Raw genomic sequence first — 23,875 nt, forward strand, 5'->3', positions numbered from 1 at the left:
GTGTAAAAATAACCATTAAATTGCAAAGTTCAGGATAGTATTATTTCAACAAGACCTGCAATCTGTTGCTCATCTGAATGATAATTTGTCTGTTACCAGTGGCAGAAAGAAAATGGGTACATTTGAGCTTTACCAGATTATTTCAATTTCATTCTACATCAGTCTACAGTTTCCCTGCATGCCTGTGCTATCAGTCCACAAAATATTGATGGCTATTGTTGCCAGTTTCCTTTCCTACAACATTTTTATTCTGTCTGGTGTCTTTTATGTTTTGGGGTTAATTTAACTTTGGGTCATCTGGATGATATATAGAGATAAATTGTTGTCTGAAACTGAAAAATTCATAAATGTGATATAATGATTTCATAAATTACCCAAGAATTTAAAGCAGTTCAATTAACTCAACCTTCAACTTCACCCACTGTACACAGCACCTTGATTTCATCTAAACCTTCGGAAACCTTAGTCTATAAACATACTTAACATACTTTTACATAAATGTAAAAAACAAGTGGGTAATTTCGCTGCACTCCTCTTGTGACACTACATAGGCATGATATGGAATTCATGCCTTTTCCTCGCTGCAGGATGTTTTTTTGGTTGTTTCTCTGCTGATCTACTGATTTTTGTGCTGCTACAGATGGTTTGTGGAGTAGTGAGAAGCCAAAGGTGCTGAAGCTGGGAGTCCTTCCCGTCAAGGCCATGCTGGCTGTGGGAGAGCACCTTTGGGTGTCATCAGGTGGACAGGTCTTCATCATCAGCACACACTCACACTGTGTGGAGGTATGTAAACTAGTTTATGTCGTATGTAGCACTGATTTAGATGATCATATTTAGATGTGGGTTGAATATATGATTTTTAATATATTTTTAGTTTCCTTCTGATTTTCTGGAAGAGTCTGTCACAGTCTGATTGTGTAAGTCACACAGGAAACCATCCAGGGAAAGTTCCTTCTATCTTTTTCTCAGTGATGTGGGGATATCAGGTTGCCCAAAACAAGGAGAGTGAGACTTGGAAAAAAAAAAGGCGAGGCCAAGTTATCAAATTTCATATGATATATTGAGAGAAAAAAAGGATCTATTACATAAATTAGTTCAGGAAAGAGCATGAAATCAAACAGATTCCAGGCCAGACATGACTTGAAGCAGAACTGGATTGTGTATAAAATATCCCTATTAGGAAACATTTCCTAACTTATTCCCACCACATTTTCTTCTGTCTACATTGTAAAATGTGAATAGTACTTCCCATGTGTGTTCTGCTGGGGTTTGTGGAAAGAGAGCACCTGCCGCAGGCCAGAAATAGCAACATTCCTCTGACATGCACTCACTCATAATCTGGTTAGTCTCATTAAGCTCATTATGTTGGACCACCTGCCTGTCTTGCTCTCTTTCCGTCACTCTGGAGTTAGTTCTGATTTGGATCGTAATTGTGGCTTGATTAGTCAGAATGTAAAGCTGAAATATGTACTCAATAAGTACATATCCAATCAATTACAAGTAAGAACTGTAGATGAAAAAGGTAAAACCTGAAAATTGGACCGAAATACCATGATTATCTACCACTGTACTCAAACAATTGTGAGTGGGTTCATAGGAGCCCAATGTAACTCCACTTATATATAAAGCACTATTTTGTGACATAATTTTAACTCGTAGCTCATAAAACGTTTCTGATCCTTTTTATTCTGGCCATAGAAAATACATAATTAAGAAAACAGAAACACAATCTTGTGAATTAGTTTGTTGTACTGCTTTCCGTCTGTGTTTTTTTTTTATTTGGCTACCACCATATTTGCAACATATCAAAAAATACAGTTATCATTCAAAGACTGAAGAAACATTTCTCCTGGTTTTGTATCCTAATGTTTGCTGTTTGTTATGAAAATTGAAAATCATTACCTTTAATAAGCTCCATCACAGATCTCCAACTTCAAGAAATATATACAATTGCTGTGTTGATGTTTAATTGTGGAAATCCAACTTTAGTTCATTCACCAGCTGCTGCAACTATAAATAAGCAATTATGTTAAATGTCAAAAACAAGGTCACTAGTAATAGCTGGTTTGAATAAGTGATTGCTTGAGATTTTTTTTCATTAAAGTGCTGTTTTGCGGTTTGAAGCTTAAGAAAACCTTACTTGAGACTTAGTGGCTGCAGGACCAGCACAAGGGCCTTGAGTTTGCAACTTTGACAAAGTTCTTCACAAGTTGCTCACCTATTGAGTTAAAGGTAATTTTGCAGTTCGCTGAAGCCCCAGTAGCCTACAGGAATACAGTTTCTAAAGTGGCACCTAGTCCAGAAACAAGCACTATGCCATTGGTCAAATTTATTCCTTAGTTCATCAGATGATTGCCCAATATGAGCACTATAGATGTATTGAAACAAAAGAACTGAATGAAGTGGAAAGGAAACATTGTTAGGCATGATATGCATGATTCTTTACAGTCTTGAGATCAAAACTTGTGTTTTTCTATTTCTTACCCCGCATTCTCCCCAATTCAGAGGCAATTAGAGGCGCACCAAGAGGAAGGTATGGTGGTGTCCCACATGGTTGTGGCTGGCGTGGGGATTTGGATTGCATTCAACTCGGGGTCCACTCTGCGCCTTTTCCACACTGAGACCCTTGAACATCTGCAGGATATTAACATTGCCACACCTGTCCATAATACACTAGCTGGTAAGACATAGTTTCCATTTTTCTTTTTTCTTTTTTTGATGGATAATGTAAAGCAGTTTCATATCAATTGGATGCTTAACATTAAATTCCGCAATTTGAGTGAGAAGTATTCAAAAGACACTTCCAATAAAAAGTTAATTGTTTTTCTCATACACAAATTCATTATCACTATGTTGTGCATCCATCACAGACTCTAATCTGCATACCTTTCCACATAATTTAAGTTTACATATACGTAAAAACCCAGTTCTCCAATTAGCATGAGTGAGAATCTCACTTGGGAATACATTTGTTTGTTGCCATCCATTCACTGCCCCTGCCTTCTAAGGGATGCAGCTGAGGCATCAGCCAGGACAGCCCTATAATATCCAGAGCCTTATGTAACCCATGGCAGATCTTATCCTCCCCCGGGTCCTGCCACCAAGCTTTTTGATTACCTCAGCAACTTCATCCCAGGAAATAGTGTCCACCCCAAAGTCCCCTGATTCTGCTTCCTCATTGGAAGGCATGTCATCGAGATTGAGGAGGCCTTGGAAGTATTCCTTTCACGGATCCACAACATCCTGAGTCAATGCCAACAGTCCCCGCCATCCCCGCTGTACTCAATATTGACGGCATACTTCCCCCTCCCGAGCCGCCAGGTGGCAGACCAGAATCTCCTTCAAGCATTCCAAAAGTCATTCTCCATGGCCTCACCAAACTCTTCCCATCCCCAAGCTTTTGCTTGGCAACCACAATGGTCTGCATGGTTTGACCAGCATTACCAGGTGGTGACCAGTTGACAGCTCTGCCCCTCTCATCACCCGAGTGTCCAGAACACCAACCCCAAAGTCCAATGAGAGGACCACATAGTTGGTCATAGAACAGCGGCCTAAGGTGTGTTGGTGCTAGGTGCACATGTGCACACCTTTATGTCTGAACATGGTGTTTGTTATAGACACTCCATAACAAGCGCAGAAGTCCAGTAACAAAATACCGCTCGGGTTCAGGTTGCCATTCCTCCCAATCACGTCTCACTGTCGCGGCCCACAGGAGTGTTGATGTTCCCTAGCAAGTTTATTGCCTACCCATTTGTTTTTTGCCTGTTGGAGAAATACTGACTTCCAGATAGCCTGATGCACCCATACCCACACCCATGCACGGTAACCGTGCCCAAATGATGCTCTAAGAGAATCTTAAAGCTAAGAACATTCTTGGCCACGTTTGAGCCAATGCATCCTCTCCCATTGAGACTCTGTCGAAAGGAAAAGAAAAGAGATCACTTGGAATTCGTCACAGATGAATAAACATCCGGAGTTGCAAGAACACATCACAACCAGATTAATGTCTCTTGACCAATAAGTCCACCCCACAATTCCTATAACAGAAATTCTGTAGATGGAATCGCCCTAAAAAACCAATGTACTTTCTGGTGTTCAGTTCAGCACGGAAGTGCCAATAATTGGGTGATCTTCAATGAAAGGCTCATTCTTTTATAACACACAAATGTCATTCAGAGTTTAGGGGTCAGAGTAGAAATGTGCTTCCCAACTAATTTGCCAATAAATTTTCTGTTAGCAAAAAAATTGTGTATAGTTATTCGTTTATCTTTTGTGCACTGGCATAGCTAACTTCACTTGCAGTAAGACTCGCAGTAACTTCATTGGGCATTTTAACCACAATTTCTACAATGTCAGACTGTCGTGAGGTAGAAGTGTCCAGTCCCCTCAAGGCATACGCTTCACAGCTAATGTTCTTTATGCAGCTGATGTCACACGAGAGGGGTCTACACAGGAAAACAAGAAAAATGTAATAGATGAGTGTTCATTGTAGGTATAATCTAGGTATAACTGTGCCTGCAGGTGGTGCTACTGGTAGGTTAAATTTGTCTTTTCTCAATATTTTTGCCATCAGACAAAACAGACACGACAGCACCAACCTGTTCAAATGTTTTCAGATAAGGTCAAATTAAAAAAAAAAAAAGAAGAGTTATCTCTATAACATTTGTTATAATTTGATTCATGTAAGGTTTAAAAGCTTTTACCAGGTTTTGAATGTTGCTTCTGCAGTTTTACCACTTTTTGTCCAACCTTAAATGTCACCAAGTCACCAGATAGGTACAGAATAAAACTGTTTCACCAAGACCAGCCAATCTGGAGCTCTTGTTTTAATGCATTTTCTTGCATGATGTGGTTTTGTCAAACACATTACTCAGACAATCTGTGAGACTGCAATTCAGGTCCTACAACCTCATGTTTGTTAAGTGCTGACCTACTTGCTGACTGCCATTAAATAGCTGACATAATTGTAGGTGCACGTCTAAACAGCTAATTCCGACAGCTTTGTCATGACCTTTGCTTCTTTTTATGTGTCTAAGCGGAGTATCTGGAGCTACTCGTTTTGTAAAAAATAGTAGAGCTCACACAGTCCGAAATCAATTTTATGTGTTTTTGAATCAGGCTTTGTATAGGAAAATCCACTGAAGTTCTTTAATTATAACACAAATTATTTGTGCTTCAGGTTTAAAGCACAAAAGCAAAGCGAGGTTGCTTTAGTTCTGATAAATATAGATATGCATTTATTACATAGAATTTTAAGAATCGATAATCAGTTCAATGAAAAGAAAATTCTCAGTCAACCACAGTGAGGTATGTAATGTAAATGTGACACATGAGACGATTTTTAGACGAGTACCCAGCCAGAGTACAGAAAATACTCCCAAAGATGCCAGTGTTTACGCCTGTTGATATTCTGTGGGTTATTTAATGTGATCAATGTGTTTCATTGTTCAAAATTCTAGCAGCTGCAGTAATGTTTCTAAAACATGCTGTTGCAACTCCAAATGAAAAATCCCTGTGTTATAAAAGGCCGAATGTTTAAATGCGGAAAAAAGGGAGTTCTTGATTGTAGACTATAGCCATTGCTCTCTGCATTTTTATATTCCGTGATGTGTGAGAATATGAGGCTTTGCAATACATTGCAATGTGAAGAACAACAACAAGGTGTCACAGCAGTCAGCTTTCTGAGCCGCATAGCAAGAAGGTTCCTTGTTCAGCTCTCTTGGCTGGCGAGGGTTTTCTTTGTGGAGTTTGCAGTTCTCCCTGCACCTGCAGGTTCTCCTGCTTCCTCCCACAGCCCAAACACATGCACCTGGTTAACTGATTTCTCTAAATTGTCCCAAGGTGTGAGTGGGAGAGTGAATGGTTTTATGTTTCAAAAAGTGGCCCCATATTGGCTGGAAACTCAGGGCAGAGTGAACCCTGCCTTTTTCTTGCTTTGCTGAGCAGTTCTTTTGCCTACTCTATTCCACCACAATGAGTGTGGCTTACCTAGGTCCAAGATTATATGCGGATGTTAACCATAATTTAGTAGCATCAACAGAATGGTGCCAAAGGGTGAATAAGTCAGCCAAAATTCACTACCTATTTGCTATGAGTTGGAGAAAATACAAAATCCAATAGTTGTGCCCCTAACTATTATTTACTCACTTTGCATCTACGTCATGTGCTGATTTGTTGTCAACTCAATAGTACATGATTTTTTTTTTCCCAAACATATAGTTTTAAATCAAAGTATCACTGCAGATGCTGAGGTCAGAAGAAATCAAATGTCAGTGGTCGCAGCCTGATGTCACCAGAGCTGACTCTGCATCAGCATCAGATCTTATTGTCTGCTGTGTGATGTCAAACATAATCCAAAAATACATGGCAAAAAATACATCATCATACAAGATGATAGCAAAATGTTGATGAGATGAGATCACAATTATTTATCTGAAGTCTGCACATATGCAGTTGCATATTTCATTGAGTTGTATTTACATGAATTATTACATTTTAAAATTACACATTGCAGTTTCAGTAGACTTCAATTGAATTTTCATTGTAACTTTTGGATTTGTATGAGTCACATAGTTATACCTCAACACAATGAATGTGTATATTGTGTCTTGCGTTTGATGCGTACCTTAGAGCTGTTCTATTCACTCATCCTCTGCATCATTAACATTAACACAGCTGCCATAAAAGCATTGTTAAAGTTCAGGAAGGTGTCAGAAAAATAAATATCTGAGGCAGCTCAAGGCTCTGTGAGTGTTAGTTTAAGATAATCCCTTTTCAAAATAAAGTGATTCTTGAAGTACTCTACCCAAGTTTCTTTGATATAATGGTTGAGTATCACACTAGCCAAAATTTTGAGTTACCAGTGGGAGGCCTCTCCCTTTGTCATAAACAGATTTAAATGATAAACTGCTTTGGGATCTCACTGCCCATGTGAACTAATAAGAAGTCTGTTCTGTGCTTAATACATGAAAGCTTTCTTTCTCTAGCCCCCCCCACTACAATTCACTTCCTCTGATAACAGGACTAGATGCATATTTTGTCCCTCACCATGGAAATCAAAGGGTTTGTCCAGTAGCCAGGAGTTTGTCAATCTTTTATCTTCTCCACAACCTCCTACTTGGGTGTTTATCACTTACAGCTACCACTATGGAACAGAAAAAGAAAAACATGTGATATTCCATTAAAAACTCCCCTGCAGTTACTTGGACAGGGGGCAGAATTTTGAGTCTTGCGAAAATGTATATTTTCTGAGTGACTAAAAGTAGCATCCAGCTGTCACAAAATTGTTTTACATAATATTCCTGATTCACGAAGATGACTTCTTCATTACCTTCTGAAGCAAGTATATATCTTTATGAAAGGCTATTAGTTAGTATTATGTGACATTGCATTTAAGCCGAGCACAGAGTGGTGAAGTTCTGACACAGACATGTCTTCTCATAATATGCCACAGTAGCTGTCAAATTCCCTTTCACCCATAAATAGCGCAATTCAAAAAAAGAAAAATCAGAGCAGCACAGTGGTTAGTGCTTCGGCCTCACAGCAAGAGGGCCCATAGTTTGACTGACAGGGGCCCTTTCTGTGCCCTTTCATGTTCAAGTGCATGCTTAGTTTTCCTCCTGGTTTGTTTTCCTCCCACACTCCAAAAACATGCAGCGAGTTCATTGGAGACTCAAAATTGGCCCGACATATGAATGAGTGACTGTTTTTTTTGCCATTTTGCCATTCTCTGTATTGTCCTCTCTCACACCAACTACTTTCAGATCCTCTCTCACTACATCCATAAATTTTCTCTTTGGTCTTCCTCGAGACCTCCTGTCTGGCAGCTCCAATTCCAATCCGTCCCTTCACCTCTTTACCACACACATCGTTGCTCTGGACTGTTGACCCCAAGTACCTGAAATCCTTCAACTTCTTGATCTCCACTCTCTGTAGCCTCACCGTTCCACCCGGGTTCCTCTAATTCACACACACATACTTTCATTCCACTCCTTTCCAGCGCATACCTCCACCTCTCTAGATTTTCCTCAACCTCTTCCCTGCTCTCACTACAGATCACAATGTCATCTGCAAACATGAAAGTCCATGGACATTCCTGTCTAACCTCATCTGTCAGCCTGTCCATCACCACTGCAAACAAGATGGGGCTCGGGGCTGATTCCTGATGATGCTGATCTCTTAAGGTGGAGTCCCACCTCCACCTTGAAATTCTCTGTTTCCCTGACTGCACACCGTACCACTGTCTCACAGCTAGCATACATGTCCTGCTCTAGTCTAACATACTTCTCTGCCACTCCTGATTTCCTCATACAATACCAGAGTTCCTCTCATTGCAACCTGTCATATCCCATTTCAAGGTCTACCAAAACACAATGCAGCTCCCTCTGGCCTTCACTGTATTCCTCTATTCGCATTCTAAAAAGCAAATTCTGCATCTGTAGTACTCTTTCTAGGCATGAATCCATACTTCTGTTCACAATTGCTGACTTCTGTTCTTTATCTCGGTGTTTCACCAACCTGTAAGATCATTCTCTCCCTGCTTACTGTCCAACCAAGCTTACAAGTCATCATACGCCCTTTGTTTTGCCTTTGCTACCTCTATCTTTAGCGTACATTATATCTCGCCTTACTCTTGTCTGTGTTCTTCATTCCTCTCAGTGGCCAACTTCTTCTTTGCTATCTGCTTTCTCTGTAGGTACGCCTGCACTTCCTCATTCCACCACTAAGTCGGCTTGTCTACTTTCCTTCCAGATGGTACACCAAGTACTCTCCTACCTGTCTCCCTGATAATACTAGCTGTAGTTGTCCAATCATCTGGAAGCTCTCCCTGACCACCCAGAGCCTTTCTCAACTCCTCCCTGAAAACCATACAACACTCCTCCCTTTTTAGCTTCCGCTGCTGTCCTCTTCTCTGCCTTTGTCCTCTTTATCTTCCTTGACACCAGAGTCATCCTACAAACCATCATCCTATGTTGTTTGGCTACATTCTCACCTAAAAGTACTTTGCAGTCATTGATCTCTTTCAGGTTTCATCGTCTATACGAGGTGTAGTCTACCTGAGTGATCCTACCGCTGCTCTTATAAGTTACCCTATGTTCCTGTCTTTTCTGGATGAAAGTGTTCACTACAGCCATTTCCATCCTTTTTGCAAATTTTATCACCATCTGTCCCTCTGCGTTCCTATCCTGTCTACCAAATCTGCCCATCATTTCTTCATCCCCTCTGTTGCCTTCACCAATATTCCCATTGAAGTCTGCACCAATTACACTCTCTCATCTCTGGGGACATTCCGCATCACCTAATCTAGCTCATCTTCCAGAACTTCTCAATCTCACATCCCACCTGCAGGGCATAGCCACTAACAACATTAAGCATCACACCTTCAATTTCCAGTCTCAGACTCATTAGTCTATCTGACATTCTTTTCACCTCCAGAACATTCCTAACAAACTCCTCCTCCGCATGTTTGGTTTTGGCAAAAGTTTTACGCCGGATGCCCTTTCTGACACAACCCTCTGCATTTATCTGGGCTTGGGGCGGGCTGAGGGAGACACTGGCCTGTGCCGCCTTGAGGCTGCATTATATACTTTTGATCATTCATGACATCTAATTGATTCTACTAAATTTCTATCTTTTTTTTTTCAAGAGTAAATGCGTAAAAAAAAGAGTCTGCGATAAGGCACAACAAAGCAGTTTTATAACTATATTTGATGAGGTTTTGTTGAGGGTGTGGTCATGGGTGAGGATCTTGATGTCTTTGAGGTTGCTGGTGGCTTGCTGCTCTGCTGAGGGTCTGCCTTTGTGTGCTCCTTTGTGACCTAAATAGGCAACCAAGCTTGAGATGATGAGAGACAAACATATGGGGGGGGGGGGTCAATAAATAATACCTCCAGTACAGCATTGGCCAAGAGCCACTGCCCCACACCACCTATCATGGATATCCTATATTTCTCTGATGTGTGAGGGCTTTAAGACACATCACATGAACTAAAGAGACAGGACTGAATAATATTAATGCAAATCCACTTTCTCAAAGTTGCGATTCATGACTCCTCACTATTACTGTCTGAGTTGCAGATTAGGAAAATGTATTAAAGCTTAACGATGAAGCTACGATCAAAATGTATATGGATAAATTGTAGTGTATGTAGTTCTCTGTATGTAGAATCGTAAGCTTGATGATAATATGACCCTTTTATGCTGACTGCTGCCAACATCAAAAAGACCTTGAAGACCAGAAAGCATGTTTGCCCGCATTGCTAGTTGTGAAAATCTGATATTGGCTGTCAGTGTGGGGGTGAACTCCTTCCCCACCCACCTACCCCGTGGTCGCCTTTCATGATTGTGTGCCTCAAAGTGGTCATTTGGTATAGACCCAGGCCCAAGCCAGGCACTATTTTCATTCACCCAAGGTTTATTTTAGTTCACCCTCTGGGTGGGGAATTCCAAATATTACGAAAGGAGTTGGCAGATTCAGCTTCAGTTTTTTTCCTCATTAGTAGTATGTGCAGGCAAGATTCTCAAGAGCTGCAGTTTGTAAAGTGTGGAGTATACCTGCCTGCTTTATCTACAGGATTTCTCAAAGCAAAGCAGTACGGCCACTGTGTGCCTTCATGTACAAGGTCATTTTTAGTGTGTGTGTGTGTGGGGGGGGGGGGGTGTCAGTCAGCAAAGAAGGGAGCAATTTTTGTCCTTAAGCCGAAGAGGATTTCTTTGAGGGAAGAAATTTAAGTCAAGCTGTTACAGCAGTAATGACTCATGGCAGCCCTGCCTCCCGCGTAGCAGGAGTGAAAACCGTTTTTACTAAGCCACAGATTCAAGATTCAAAGCACTTATTGTTATGTTTAATGTCCGGAAATGTTTTTCCCTATACAATGAAATTCTCTTGTTAGTCATAAAAAATGTGAGTTTCTGGCCAAATCCCATTTGTTGCGTTTGCTGCGATAAATTTGAAATTCTATCTAGTGAGAGCCTATCAGGGGCTTTGTTGTGACCTTCCTTCATGAAAGATGTTAACATAATAATTGTACATTTTATTGTCCAAAATGGCATGGCATAGCTGCTTTGACCGCAAGGGAAGGGAAAAGGTCAGCTTGGAATATCCTGTTAGAGGAGGCACAAGCTGTCTAAATAGACCAGTTCTCCTCGCTAAATTTCAACGTTGTTCTTCACTGATTCTGTTGCGTAACATTTTGTGTTCGTGTGTTTGGTTTTCTTTTATCTCAAAGCGGACTATAATGGCGCGCTTTTCCGTGTTCACACACTTGAAAGGAACTCTTGTGTTCAGGGTTCTCTTGTCCTGGAGACAGATAACCGTTAAAAATCACTGCTGCAGAAACATCAGGATTCACCGAAAAGATGTGACTACTTCGGTACCCCACTGTGTTCAAGCACAGTGAACTACCACACTTACCATATGGTTCTCTCATTTAATAGCACACACAAGTGTACAGCAACAACACATCAAGCCAAACAAAGCATTCTTGATACAGAGACCCATTTCAGGTCAAAAGATTCTTTGTCCCTGTGCTTTGAAAAAAACATTAGTAGGCTTGTGTGATTGAACAGTCGCTGCGCTTTTGTTTTTCTGCAGGGAGCCATAGAGTGTCAGTGAGCAGTTTGTTGGTCTGCCACGGGATGCTACTGGTCGGCACCAACCTGGGCATGATTGTGGCCCTGTCTGTCCCCAGATTGCAAGGCATCCCCAAGGTCACAGGTAATACAAACACATCACTACAGTCATGTAGCCAAGCCCTTTATAATGCAGCTTAAATTTTGTCTTATCAACAGCCTCTCAGATGGCAGTATGCTGACAGGCTGTTCCTCCTGGCCACTTTCGTCAGGTTGAATTATAGAAGTTTCACATCTCAGTTAAGGGGTTCCTTCCGTTCCTCAGTACAGGATTCAGTAGTCTTACTTAGCTTACCAAGGCCTTGATGTCTGAAGCTTCAGATATTACGTCATGGAACATCAGGTCGAACCTACTGTTGTTTTCACCAAATTGAAATGCAGAAATTCACATTCTCACAAAAACCTTTGGTCATTTTAAAAATGTCATTTCAAAATGAATGCAATATGTTCTTTGCCATTTTTTGGCATCTCAATCAGCTTTTATTCGATGCATTATTACATGTATTTGATATCAATTATTTTTTAGTTATCCTGCATGTAATGCTGAAATCTGCTATGCAACAGCTGTACATTTTTAAGTTAGTGTGGCCCAAAAACAGTAAAAATTAAAAAGGATTGTTTATTAGGTCTTTCATAAGGAAGGCTCTGGTCTTCAATGTTGACTTTCTCATGGCAGGTTTTTTGTGTAAGGCCAAGTAGCTTCAGTGTGGAAGGTAATATTACTGTGAGTACTCAGGTGTGTACACTGTTGTACACACAGAAGGACAAGACAGACATATGAACCTAAAGGATTCATTATGAGGTGGCTGCTCTGTTCTTAGGTCGGGGTATGGTGTCCTTGCATGCTCACAACGGCCCAGTGAAGTTCCTCACCATGGCAACCGCTGTGTGCAACCGTCTCTCTGCTGTCACATGCTCCACTCCTCCCTCCTCAGTCAAGCCAGGAGAGGCAGAAGATGTGGAGAGCACCCAGTCCTCCTCACTTTCTGCTCCGAACGCCCCTCAGGGTCAAGGAGTGTGGTTGGGAGATGTGGGCTGTACAACCATGGCTCTCCAGGACTCCCTGTCCTCTTCCTGTGGCTCACTAGCTCAGTCCCAGGGCTCCTTCGAGCATGGACCAGAGGATAGCACACTCTATGACATGCTCCATGATCCAGCGCACCACCAAAAAGGTCAGCGGGCGAGCAAGGTAGATGTCAGTTCCCTGCTGGTGGTGTCTGGAGGTTTGGGCCACCACAGGGTCAACAAAAAAACCAAACAGTCACGCCACGAGGACACCACCTCTACCATCATGGTCTGGCAAATTCCATTGCTCAACATGTGAGTCACGAGCGCCATGGTAAGCCACTCTAATAAAACCCCTACCCTGTGGAAAATATGATGGCAGAATCTATAAGAAACATATATACGTTATGTTCCTCTCTGCAGGGTAAAACATCGGTGCAGCAGCAACAGTTGCAAGGAGATCTGCTGTTGCACATCAGCCACTTGCAGTCCTTCATGGAAAATGGTGGACTGAAAGACACAGTTGTTTAAAAAAGCAATAATTAAATTTACAAAAAAAAAAAAACAGAAGAGAAATCTTTTATAAGTAAAGTTGTTTGTTTTTTTCTATAACATAGCTAATGTTTTACAAGACTTGAGTGTTAGCATAGGTTGACTGTACAGGACTGCAATTTTTAAAATCAGTGTTGTAAACATTTTGGGGGCACTTTGCACAAAGAACGCATTTAATTCTGTTTTAAAAGTCCTGTAAAATAAAGATGGTGCTGATAATGCATGAATATTTTTACTAAGATTAGGATTTGTCCAGATTTCAGATTATCTGTCAAAGCGAGAGTTGTAGCTGCAAAGTATAACAACTCAGGATTATATGTGTATCAGTTTTTAGGGTTAGCCAAGGGCTGTTACTGTTTATATAAAATGATCCTTTTTACCACTGGACCACAGAAAGATACCCTCTACCATTCTGTCTACAAAGAAAGGGAAAAAAAAGTTAAATACTTGAGACTAAAAATGAGCTCCCTGGCAGGCCGGGGATCTGTACTTACAAAAGCTAATAAAGAGTTGGTTTCGCGAGAACAGATTTTTGTTTTGCTCTCTCATGCAATGTTTCTCCGATGAGGATATTTAAAAGAAAAAAAATGAAAACGCTTTATTGTATTAGTATATATACTGGACTTCTGTTATGCATCTTAACTAATCCATAAACAATGTTTTACTGAGAGACACTGTGTACATCATGTTTGTTCAAAGGATGCAAACATTTTACATCAACTACTGAAGTCCCATCCACCTCTTGTCTGGGATGCACTGTAACCTCACAGAAATATTTCTATGCAAAGGAGCAGGCAGTTCATCAGTCACTGACAAAAGCCTACAGATTTTCCAAAAGAGGCATTGGTTTTAATAAATGAGGCAAGGGATGTATGTTTCTCTTGACTAACCAGTGTCCTCTCCCGTCTTTGTTTATGTGCAGTCATTGGTTCATGCAGGGACTAGCAATGTGCTCCAGGGAAGCTGTAGGAACAGAGTCTGATATGGCTCTTCCGGGATTTCATTGCTCATTTCGCTCGCCGCTGAACAGAAAGGGTCGAGGCCTTTTCTTGTGCTTGACACCCACATAAACCGTTGCGCAACAGAGTATCTCTGTATCGACAGGTCTAGTATAAATAGATGAGCTCAGCCTGGAGGTGTTCCTTTGCAACAGCCTAAAAAATATAAAAGCCAAGCTGATCCTAAATATTGCCTAAGCCAGACTTTTAACCTAGATAACAATAAAATCATGTGACTGAGCACTTGCTTGTATTTCCTGACCCCATGCAGAGGCCTCACTCACTGTTACATATTACGACCAACACAGTGACCATCCCATCCCCACGGGCTGATGTTGATATTCACATATCAGAACAGCAAGTGGAGGATGCGTTTTCCCTATCACTCCCAGGTTTCCGTGGAGATGCTCGATATGCGTGGATGTTTCAGTTGTAAGTGAGCCTTGGCTCTCGGAATATCCGGCATCACAACCTCTCAGCCGAACGCCATCTGATCTCAAACAGGGGATGATAGTGTTTTTTATATATATCTGGAGGCCAGTTTGTTGGAGGGGAGGTTATGCACCCAGGATGAAACCATGGGTATGTGTGTATGATGGTGTTGCTCATGCACTCCAGGAAGGGTGATTCAACTTTCTCAGATCCTTAAATCCTAAATTTGGGAGCATACTGTAATTTGGGGTTTACAAATGTAGGCCTATAGAGAATGCAAATGTATGGAGTTATTCCAAAAGTAGGCCCATACCCATGGTGGTGCTTAGTAAGGGGTGGGGGTTGGGAAGTCGCATCTCGGAGATGAATCCAGTGCGCGCCCGACGGATGGAGTAAGGGGCCGTTTGGGGGGGGGGGGTTGGGCTGGGGGCGTGGTTTCAGATCAACGCTTAACTGCAATAAATACATAAATAAATGTGTGGGAATATATTTATGTAACCAAGAAAAAAAATCCAGGAGGCGACAGCAGCCCTGCTGTTGAAGCAAAGGTACCCCTCCACCCACACACGCACACACACACTACCACCACCACCACGCGTGTAGTGCGGACGCTGGCTCAAGTGCTTCCACGCAAAGAGATTACGCGATCGCTCCGCGTGAAAAGGAGGCGCGACCCCGTGAAGCCTCTCTGATCGCTCCTCTTCTTGCCTCGCCTCCGCAGCGGGAGGATCCCAGGATCGCAGGTCGGGCAAGAAGGGGGAGGAGGTGGAAGAAGAGAGGAGGGGGGACACGGTCCGGAGTATCGAGCAGCAGCTGGAAGTGTCGGTGAAGTATCCAGTGGAGCAACAGTCCGGCCGTGGGAGCGGGACTGCGGCCGTCTTATGTAACTAAGGTACGTGGAGAAACGACGGAGGGAAAACTGTTCGGAGTCCGAACCTTTACGTCAAATAGGATTTCCTGCTAAATCGGATTGCATCTAATATTTATCAGAAACGACATACGCAGATATCATCTTCCGGGCGTTTTACAGGATCACAGTTTACATTCTTAATATACAATGGGTTTATTTTTAAAAAAGACGTTTTTTTTTGTTTTGTTTTTATCGCAATCGCTCTTTTTCTTCTCTTCATTTTAAAGAATGAGCTAATACCTCTACGCATGCGCCCTGAATGCCCCCGGATTAAACGGTGGAGTGATTATTACAGTAGGTCACGCAGTGTACATTCACACCCCACACACCCTTTGTTTAGCTGTAGATGTTTTCACGCTGTCAGTAAATAACCTGGTCTCCCTGAAACGGCCAGAACAGGAGTTACTTCTGAAGTACAGCTTTCAGTATTTGCCTGCAGAAATTCGTTGCAAGTGCCAGTAATATGCGAAAGAGCGCCTCTCAGAGAGTAAATAAGTGTTTGCAGCGTTAACACTTCTTCCCCCTGCCTCGGTGCCCTAGATTCAAATGCCCTTTTTTTTCCCCAAGTAGGTGAGAGGAGAGAATCCGAGGGCTAACTTCGTTTGTTGGCTCGGCATGACCGGCGAGGACGCCATCACCTTGCAGTGACTCCGCCGAGATGAACCAGGGCCACGGGGAAGAAGGAGGCGCCGTCACCGCCGAGGCCAAAGTCATCCACCATGCTCTGAACTCAGACCCAGACAAAGACAGGAATCTTTGTCGGGGTTACGTGCAAGGGCTCCTGCGGGATGACATGGACTTCAGTCCCCCCAAGGTCTTTGAGAAGGAGTACCTGCTGGACCAAAGTCTGGTGGAGAACAACCACATAGGTCACCAGAGAGGCATGGGCTTGCACGTAACGGACGATCAACTTCACCCCTCCAATAAGAAACCGGACATATCCCTCCCTCCTCATGCTGACACCAATGTGTTCAATCATATAGCTGTGATGCAGCAAAACTGTACAAGGGGTAAAATCCAAAATGGCGGCAGGGATAAAGTGTCTTGCGATGCAGATTCCTCTGTGTGCCTGTCTAGTCCTACCAAGAAGGATGCTGATCTGTCAGTCTTAGAATCCAATCCCGAACGCAGGGGCATCGGTGCGCCGACTGAAACGGTGCCCAATCTGGTCATCGAAGTGGGAGGGCAAACCATCAGCGCTCACAAGTCTATCCTGGCCGCAAAAAGTGACTACTTCAAGGCCCGTCTGTCCCGAGACATCCTGACAGTCAAGGGGCTGAGTTACAAGACTCTGTCCACGCTGATAGACTATGTGTACACATCTCAGATGAATGTTCATAAAGGCAATGTTGTCGATGTCATCACAGGGGCCAAAATCCTGCAGATCCCCTGCGCAGTCCAGGCCGCTGTAGACTGCATGTCTCTGCAAATCACTGGCGAGAACTGTTATGAGATCCTAACCATCGCCAAAAAGCAGCGGCTAAGCGAGCTTAAGGACACCGCCTATGGTTTCATGAGCGATAACTTCCTCCAGATCCTGAAGGACCCCTCTGTGTACGGCCGTCTGACCGGATCAGAACGGGATCTGATCCTGAGGAAGAGATTGGAAGGGAGGAAAACGCTCATGGTCATGGAGATAAATGATGTTTTTGATCGGATGGGGAGCCGGCCGCCGAGCCGCTGCGGCAGCCGTCCTCAGAGCCCCTTGTCAGCTGGGCTTTTGGAGGACGACCATATGATATACTGCTTTGACGAAAAAGAAAGCGACTGGAGAGCGTTGACTGCCATGCCTGAGGACATAAACACTAAAGGCTGTGGCGTCTGCACCATGTACAACTACCTGTTCGTGGCGGGAGGAATAAAGGGGTACGGAGACAAGGGCAAGGTGTCGGATAGAGTTTTCTGCTACAACGCCATCACCAACTGCTGGGCAGAGGTGCGGCCCCTGACTCAGGCCCGTGCTCAGCTGAAACTGGTGTCTATGGATGGCTACCTGTACGCCATAGGGGGGGAATGTTTATTCACCGTGGAGAAGTACGACCCTCGCACGGACCGCTGGACCATGGTGGCTCCTTTGCCCAAGGGAGCCTTCGCGGTGGCTCATGAAGCCACGACATGCAGCGGGGAACTCTACGTCTCCGGGGGCTCCCTGTTCTACCGTCTCCTCAAGTATGACCCCAAGAGGGACGAGTGGCAGGAGTGCCCCTACAATAACAGCAGGAAGAAGTCGACGGACATGGTGGCTCTGAAGAGCTATATCTACCGCTTTGACGTCAACCGCGACCAGGGGATCGACGTGTTCAAGTACAACACCATTGTGAAAATGTGGCATGATTGTGCCTCCCAGAGGCTCGGAAGCGCTTTACCATTCAGGTGTGCAATTATCGACAACTGCATCTATTGCGTGAACAAAAGCCAGGCTCTGCAGTTTGTGGTGGAGGAGGAAAATGGCTATTTTGTCGAGGAGGTGCTGAGGGCACCACTGGAGGCAAAAGGTGTCCTCTTTCCATTTGTCCTTACTTTGCCTGAAAAGCCTGAAAAAGCATCGGGTTGTGATCCAGAATAATTACAGAAGACGACACGCACGCTCCCCTACTTCCTCGCTTTGTGTTATTGCCCATTTGGAACGTGTTAATCTGCATGCAGTTCAAAGGGATTCTGGTTGGGGGCACAGGAGGTGGGGTGGCAGGGAGATTAAAGGGAAAACTTTTCCACACTGAATGAATGCAACACTGTTTGTCCCCAAGTGTAGATGCTGACGTGGTGAAAGTGGCCCTGGCATATTTCCTGTATCCCCCGCTTGTGTTGTATGGTGCACTTTTTGTAATTTTATGACATATTATTTAGATCATATTAGCTCCTTGACCAGCGACTCTGGTAATGAAAATGTGTTTCTTAAGAAATTGTGCGAAACAAGACTTGAAGCTTCTCCTTGCGTGCTCTGCAGATGATGCTACATATGGACTATGCAACCGAATATCATGTATAAAATCACATCAGCTGTGAGGATGTATATTTTCAGTTTGAAGCTGGAGAAGTGTTCTCCAATATCTGATCGGCGCTGCCTTCGAATTGACCCAGTAAAACCAAGTTGTGTTAAGATCAGCTGGAAAATGTATTGCCATCTGTTTACTAAAAAACTGCGAAGCCTTTTCGGGGCACATGTTGTACAGTTCAGGTGGATACAGCCTTTAAATGTCATGTGAGAGATTATTTTAATTTGAAAACTGCATGACATTCTTGTAAATTTAAGAGTTTGACAATGCATACTTCTTGGTGTTTGAGTTCATGCATGAGCAGGTTTGCCAAAGACTAAGACTTTGCATATATATTCTCCACATTGACATTTAAAGATTACTGACTATCATGATGCTGAAAACTTTTGTTTGTATGTTTTGGATGGAAGGAAATCATGTTCGCTGCTAACAGACACTTTTTGGATGTTTAGGAAAGTTAGCCATTTAGAATCCTCCAAGAGTCATCTACCGAGTTTATTTTCCTCTACCTGTGTGTTCTTATAAAACAAACACAGGAGCCCTGCTCTCTTGCTTGGGGGCTACATCACTGACGAGGGCCTGCTTGTCAGGTCAAAAGTTTAAATCAGACACTGGAACACTCTATTCACGCTCAGTCGCTGTTTTTTACCCTGTGATGCTAATGTGCTAAAAATAAAACTACACTGATAGCAGTTCTGCTCCAGAATCTCTTTTTTTTAGACAGCCCAGGTTGGTTTACTGCTACAATAACGGTGTTAGATTTGTAAGGATGATGACCCCAAATACATTCTTACAGCAAAGTGCTTTTGGTAATGTGTTAAAGTGCTTGGAAGCAGTCACCTTACTTGGATATACTGAATGTGGTTTGGATTTTTGCCAGCAGGTATCTGTATTTTTGTAAATTTCCTTATGGATTCGGGTGCTTTGGCGCTGATGGAGTTGCTGTAGTGATAGGCCAAAGCTTTTAGGTAAAATATTTAGAACAGATTCACCATTTAGCTGTTGGATAGTATTTGCCAGTCAAAACCAAGTGCTTTTAATAAAATATTTTGTGTCTGAGAAACGTTTGGTGTTCTGTATTGTTTTTTCCGTGTTGATCTTCCTCAGCAGAAATGGAGACGCCATCTAGCGGACATTGGCAGTAACATCAATATGTTTTACTCATTGTGGTTGACATCAAGCACAAACTTAATTCAATCAAATGCCAAGTTTTTAAAAAGAGATCAAAAGGGAACAGAAAGAAGCCTTTTTATCATTTCTCAACTAAAAATCAGATTCTTTTTATTTTCACCCAATGTTTTTCATTGTGTAATTATTCAAATTCAAAATATCAAACTGTCACACAGTAGTTACAGATCAACATATTAGCCTTAAATAAACACCCAACAGACCATCTAAAATATCTTCTGGTAGTGGAATATTATTTCACATGAAAGAAATCAAAAATAAAATTCAAATTGCATGAAAGCCTTATTAGTCACCTGATGAATTTAACTCCCATCTTAACATATTAAACATATCAAGAGGAATCCATTGTAACCTGATCCACTCCTTATAATGCAAGCTCTTAATCAGACTGTTTCCCTATAAAAAAACAAAATTAATGAATTAAAAAATCTCTGACTACTTCTGATAGTGTTGAGGTGCATTAATCCATCACAAGGATGATGTTTTACATTAACATTTAGGCAATACTTGTTTCTTCAACTGCAAGAGACCAGCAGTTAGTCTGCTAAAATATAGATACAATTTTAAAATATGACATACACACACAACCATGAGCAACCATGACCGAGGCAGTACGTCGCTGACATTAGAAGAATTAAGAATACTCATGGAGTGGTTTGAAGAATGATTAGGATTTTGGTTACATAATTTGTTATGAACTCTAATTTTAACTTTTAAGACATTTGGGGGAGAGGCGCTCAAAGGCTGACTTAAAGTGAACTGTGGGGGGCCACAGGGCCATGAACATTCACTTTCTCTCCCCTCCACTCCCACCTTTTCATCACACATTAAATGAATTTTGGAAAGTGATACTTTATGGTTTAAATAGATTATTATTGTGGCCTTCTTCAAATAATCACCTGTTTTTTTTAACGTTTTTCAGAAAACAAAAAACTATACTAAAAAACTGAACTATATGTTATGGAATTGATTTTGGCAAATAAAATAATTTTCATAAAAAAATGAATGGGGCAATTATTTTGAGAAGGTGACAATACTGTATGTGGGACTTGCAGCTCTGTGTATTTATGAATAGTTGACCAATGTGTTTATATTCTACTGACTGCAATTACAATAATATTATTTCAGGTATTTCAGAGCGTTAATACTAGTAAAGGTCACACAGACACTTTGAGGCACCTAAAGGGACCCTGTGGACACAGGACTGTGTCTTGTTCCTCTGCATGTGCAAAAATGACGTGTATGCATTCCTAGGTGAGCAAAAGTGCAGAATTGATGTTAAGAAATATGGGTATATATGCATAATAATACAATTATATGTAGTTTGGGCAGCATATATGGATAAGTATACTATTTTTTGTACTTTAATTCTGCAAGAAAAGGAACCGCCTGTAGTCCGCTAGTTTGAGGCTGGTTTGTGTGTAAAGTATATTTTCAGTGTTAGGATATTTTAGTTCCTTTAAAGTGTGCATTTTATCTACGTAATAGTACAGAGTGAACGCGATTGGTGTTTAACTCAGCTGTCAGAGACTAGCTCTGTGGCACACACACTATGATGATGGGCTTGTGTTCCACACTGTCTGATAACAAATTATTATTCAGCTTCTTTGCTCTTTGGGTATGTATGTGTGTCTATGTGTGTATACTGTGAAACATTTAATCTCTATTTTTTCTTACAGCTTTTCACACTGTCTATAATGTAAGGGACAGGATATATTCATGTGAACAAAATGGAAATTAATCCTGAACCAGTTGTAATGGAACGGCTGGTGTTTCTGTGGTTGCTTTGTGGAATCCAGCACAAAATCATCAAATAACGCTGATATCAGTGTAATCTCAGTCCTCTGTTTGATGTGATATGCTCATTGACACAAAACCTTCTTCATAAAACAATATCCTATTATAAATTTCCAGGTCATTTCAAACACATAACTGATAAACATGCCAAGATATTTTAACCCAAACACAAGTACACATTGTTTTCATTCAGACAAAACATTTCTATTATGTCAATGACTGAGGCAGCTGTTCTTACAATATGAAGACATAAACACAAATATTTGATCATCAACAAATGCATCTTATTATTATTATCAAATGCATAAAACTCATTTTGATAATGGCAAAATCCCATTTCATCACAGTTTCTGGTTTCCTGTACCCTAACTTCTGACTTATTATATGCTCAACTATTACTATGTACTATGTCCCTATAAATACTGAGTATTTGGTTAAATCCTTGCAGTGTGTGGAGGCATGGATACAGGATATATTTATGCAGGTTGTCTCTAAAGGACTGAAAAATTAATAGAAAATAAAAAGGTACAATAAAAAAGTAACAGAAATGTATAACTTCCTACTTGTGTTAATTAATTAATCAATTGTTTCATTTCACAATTTAATTTAATTGTTCAATTGGTTGTATTGTCTCTGTTTAAATATCGAGGGGGAAAAAATGCAGTCTTTTGTTGAGCGATCTTTACAGGTCCTTGCATAATAAATAATAGCATAGAATACTTTTGAAAGGTCATAGGCAGTCAGTGCAAACATGACACAAGCACATCTTCTTTTTTTCTCTCCATAATGTGTATGTGTCATTAAACAAAATGTACCAAAATAACAACAACCCCAAAACCCACAGAAACCTATACAATACTTATGATTGATGACTTGGAAGAATAGTGGCTGATTTTAGAGAAGAGCTGTCTGGACAAAATAGTTGATCGGAGTACAACTCACCGCTCTCTCCCTCTTACACCCACACACAGATACACTCACACATTGAAGGTGGCAGAGCTACCTTGCAAGGCGCTAACCAGACCGTCGGGACTGGGGGTCCAATATTCAAAACCTATCGAAATGCAGACAAAAACATGCAGTAAGTTCATCAGACACCCGAATTTGTCCAGATGTGGGAATGAGTGAATGAATGGTTGTATGTTTCAGAATGTACCCCTTTAATCCACTTGCAACTGATCGAGGGTGAACCCAACCTCTCACTCAATGACAGATGCATATGAATTCTGAATATCAAAGCAGTTATCCTATCATGTTAGCTATCAACATATAACTGCAAGGGCTAATGTAATTTTAGTAAGAAGTTATTTGTACCTGTCTCTCCTAACCATCATGCCCCTTCTGTCTCTACTACATACTTCTTCTCATTTCGGCTTTTCCCTTCAGGGGTCACCACAACTAATCAACCTTCTCCATCTAACCCTCTTCTCTGTATCTTCCTCTCTCACACAACTACCTTCATATCCTATCTGTCTCTACTACATTCTTGCTCGAAATCTATCTGTCTTCCTCTCTCGTTCTATCACTTTCTACCCCAACCTTTTGAGACAGAAAGCTGCCCATGCCTTTTTGCCTGGCCTCTGTCACTAGTTGTCACTCATGGGGGAATTTGGGGTCTCTTTAGCACTTTTGAAAGACTGCGCTCCAGTCCTGCTCGACATGGAAAAAGTCATTAGACAACTATGTTTTAATTTGGCGCTATAAGAAAAAAAATCTGACATTACTCAGCTCCAGCGGCTTCCTTCTACATGTTGTTCAGACTTTGGCCACTAGGAGGCAGTGTCAGCGCACGGTTAAGAATGGGTTTGCCAACCGTGTACTTGCAGGAGACTTGCTTCTTACTTAACCGTGGATTCCAACGCAACATACTGTGATCAGGAGAACATTCCAAATGTACAACAGGAGCTTTAATTTTATTTTTTTTTATTTCGAGAACCACATCATGCATATATCACAGTGATTGGCGGTCTGGCACAATTTTAGTAGAAAATTTTGATCATTCCGATAATTAGAAAGTAACAATTAGAATATTTCTGTTTCAGGAGTTTACCTCTAAAGATGTCCTTTAATGTGAAAAATGTATTAATTCCATACTACTACTCATGTTACAAGTCATAACTCATATTCTATTAGGTCAGAGAGAGAACACATTCATGAATTTAAGAGTCAAAGGAATCAAAGGAGAAAAAATGTGCAGAATGAATATGCACTTAATAATAACCAGGAGACTAAAACTGAATAATGTATTAGATTAAGATGGAGTAATTCAATAGTAATTACAGAATAACAGTAACAACAACAACAATGATAGTAATGATAATTTATTTTTACCTGTGTCTGGTCCTGCCATTTTAGCCGTTTTTAAT

General features: G+C 41.5%; 2 protein-coding genes across 8 annotated transcripts in view; both read left to right on the top strand.

Annotated features, from left to right (window-relative positions):
* The window catches only part of arhgef10 (Rho guanine nucleotide exchange factor (GEF) 10), a 49,502-nt gene extending 36,301 nt beyond the window's left edge, over positions 1-13,201 (top strand). For 2 of the 4 annotated variants that reach the window (XM_086148013.1, XM_086148031.1), the window contains 5 exons: positions 641-783; positions 2,506-2,680; positions 11,594-11,716; positions 12,453-12,970; positions 13,060-13,201. In XM_086148013.1, the coding sequence (XP_086004139.1) occupies positions 641-783; positions 2,506-2,680; positions 11,594-11,716; positions 12,453-12,955 (944 nt within the window). In that variant the 3' untranslated portion in view covers positions 12,956-12,970; positions 13,060-13,201. The remainder of the gene's footprint in view (positions 1-640; positions 784-2,505; positions 2,681-11,593; positions 11,717-12,452; positions 12,971-13,059) is intronic. The other 2 variants (XM_086148002.1, XM_086148022.1) reach the window with 1 other exon arrangement.
* Positions 13,202-15,049: 1,848 nt separating this feature from the next.
* On the top strand, positions 15,050-19,587 carry kbtbd11 (kelch repeat and BTB (POZ) domain containing 11). 4 transcript variants are annotated; one of them, XM_086148064.1, is made up of 3 exons: positions 15,050-15,510; positions 15,756-15,822; positions 16,096-19,587. In XM_086148064.1, the coding sequence occupies exon 3, from the start codon at positions 16,187-16,189 to the stop codon at positions 18,092-18,094; it is 1,908 nt and encodes a 635-aa protein (XP_086004190.1). In that variant the 5' UTR covers positions 15,050-15,510; positions 15,756-15,822; positions 16,096-16,186; the 3' UTR covers positions 18,095-19,587. The 4 variants fall into 4 exon arrangements, with proteins under 4 accessions (XP_086004190.1, XP_086004198.1, XP_086004207.1 ...); XM_086148072.1 differs by having other exon boundaries at positions 16,099-19,587; XM_086148081.1 differs by lacking the exon at positions 15,756-15,822.
* The last annotated feature ends 4,288 nt before the right edge of the window (positions 19,588-23,875 follow it).

Source organism: Fistularia commersonii, chromosome 1 (genome assembly GCF_037954325.1).
Source record: "Fistularia commersonii isolate RoL2024-O1a breed Wild chromosome 1, RoL_Fcom_v1.0, whole genome shotgun sequence".
Classification (NCBI taxonomy): domain Eukaryota; kingdom Metazoa; phylum Chordata; class Actinopteri; order Syngnathiformes; family Fistulariidae; genus Fistularia; species Fistularia commersonii.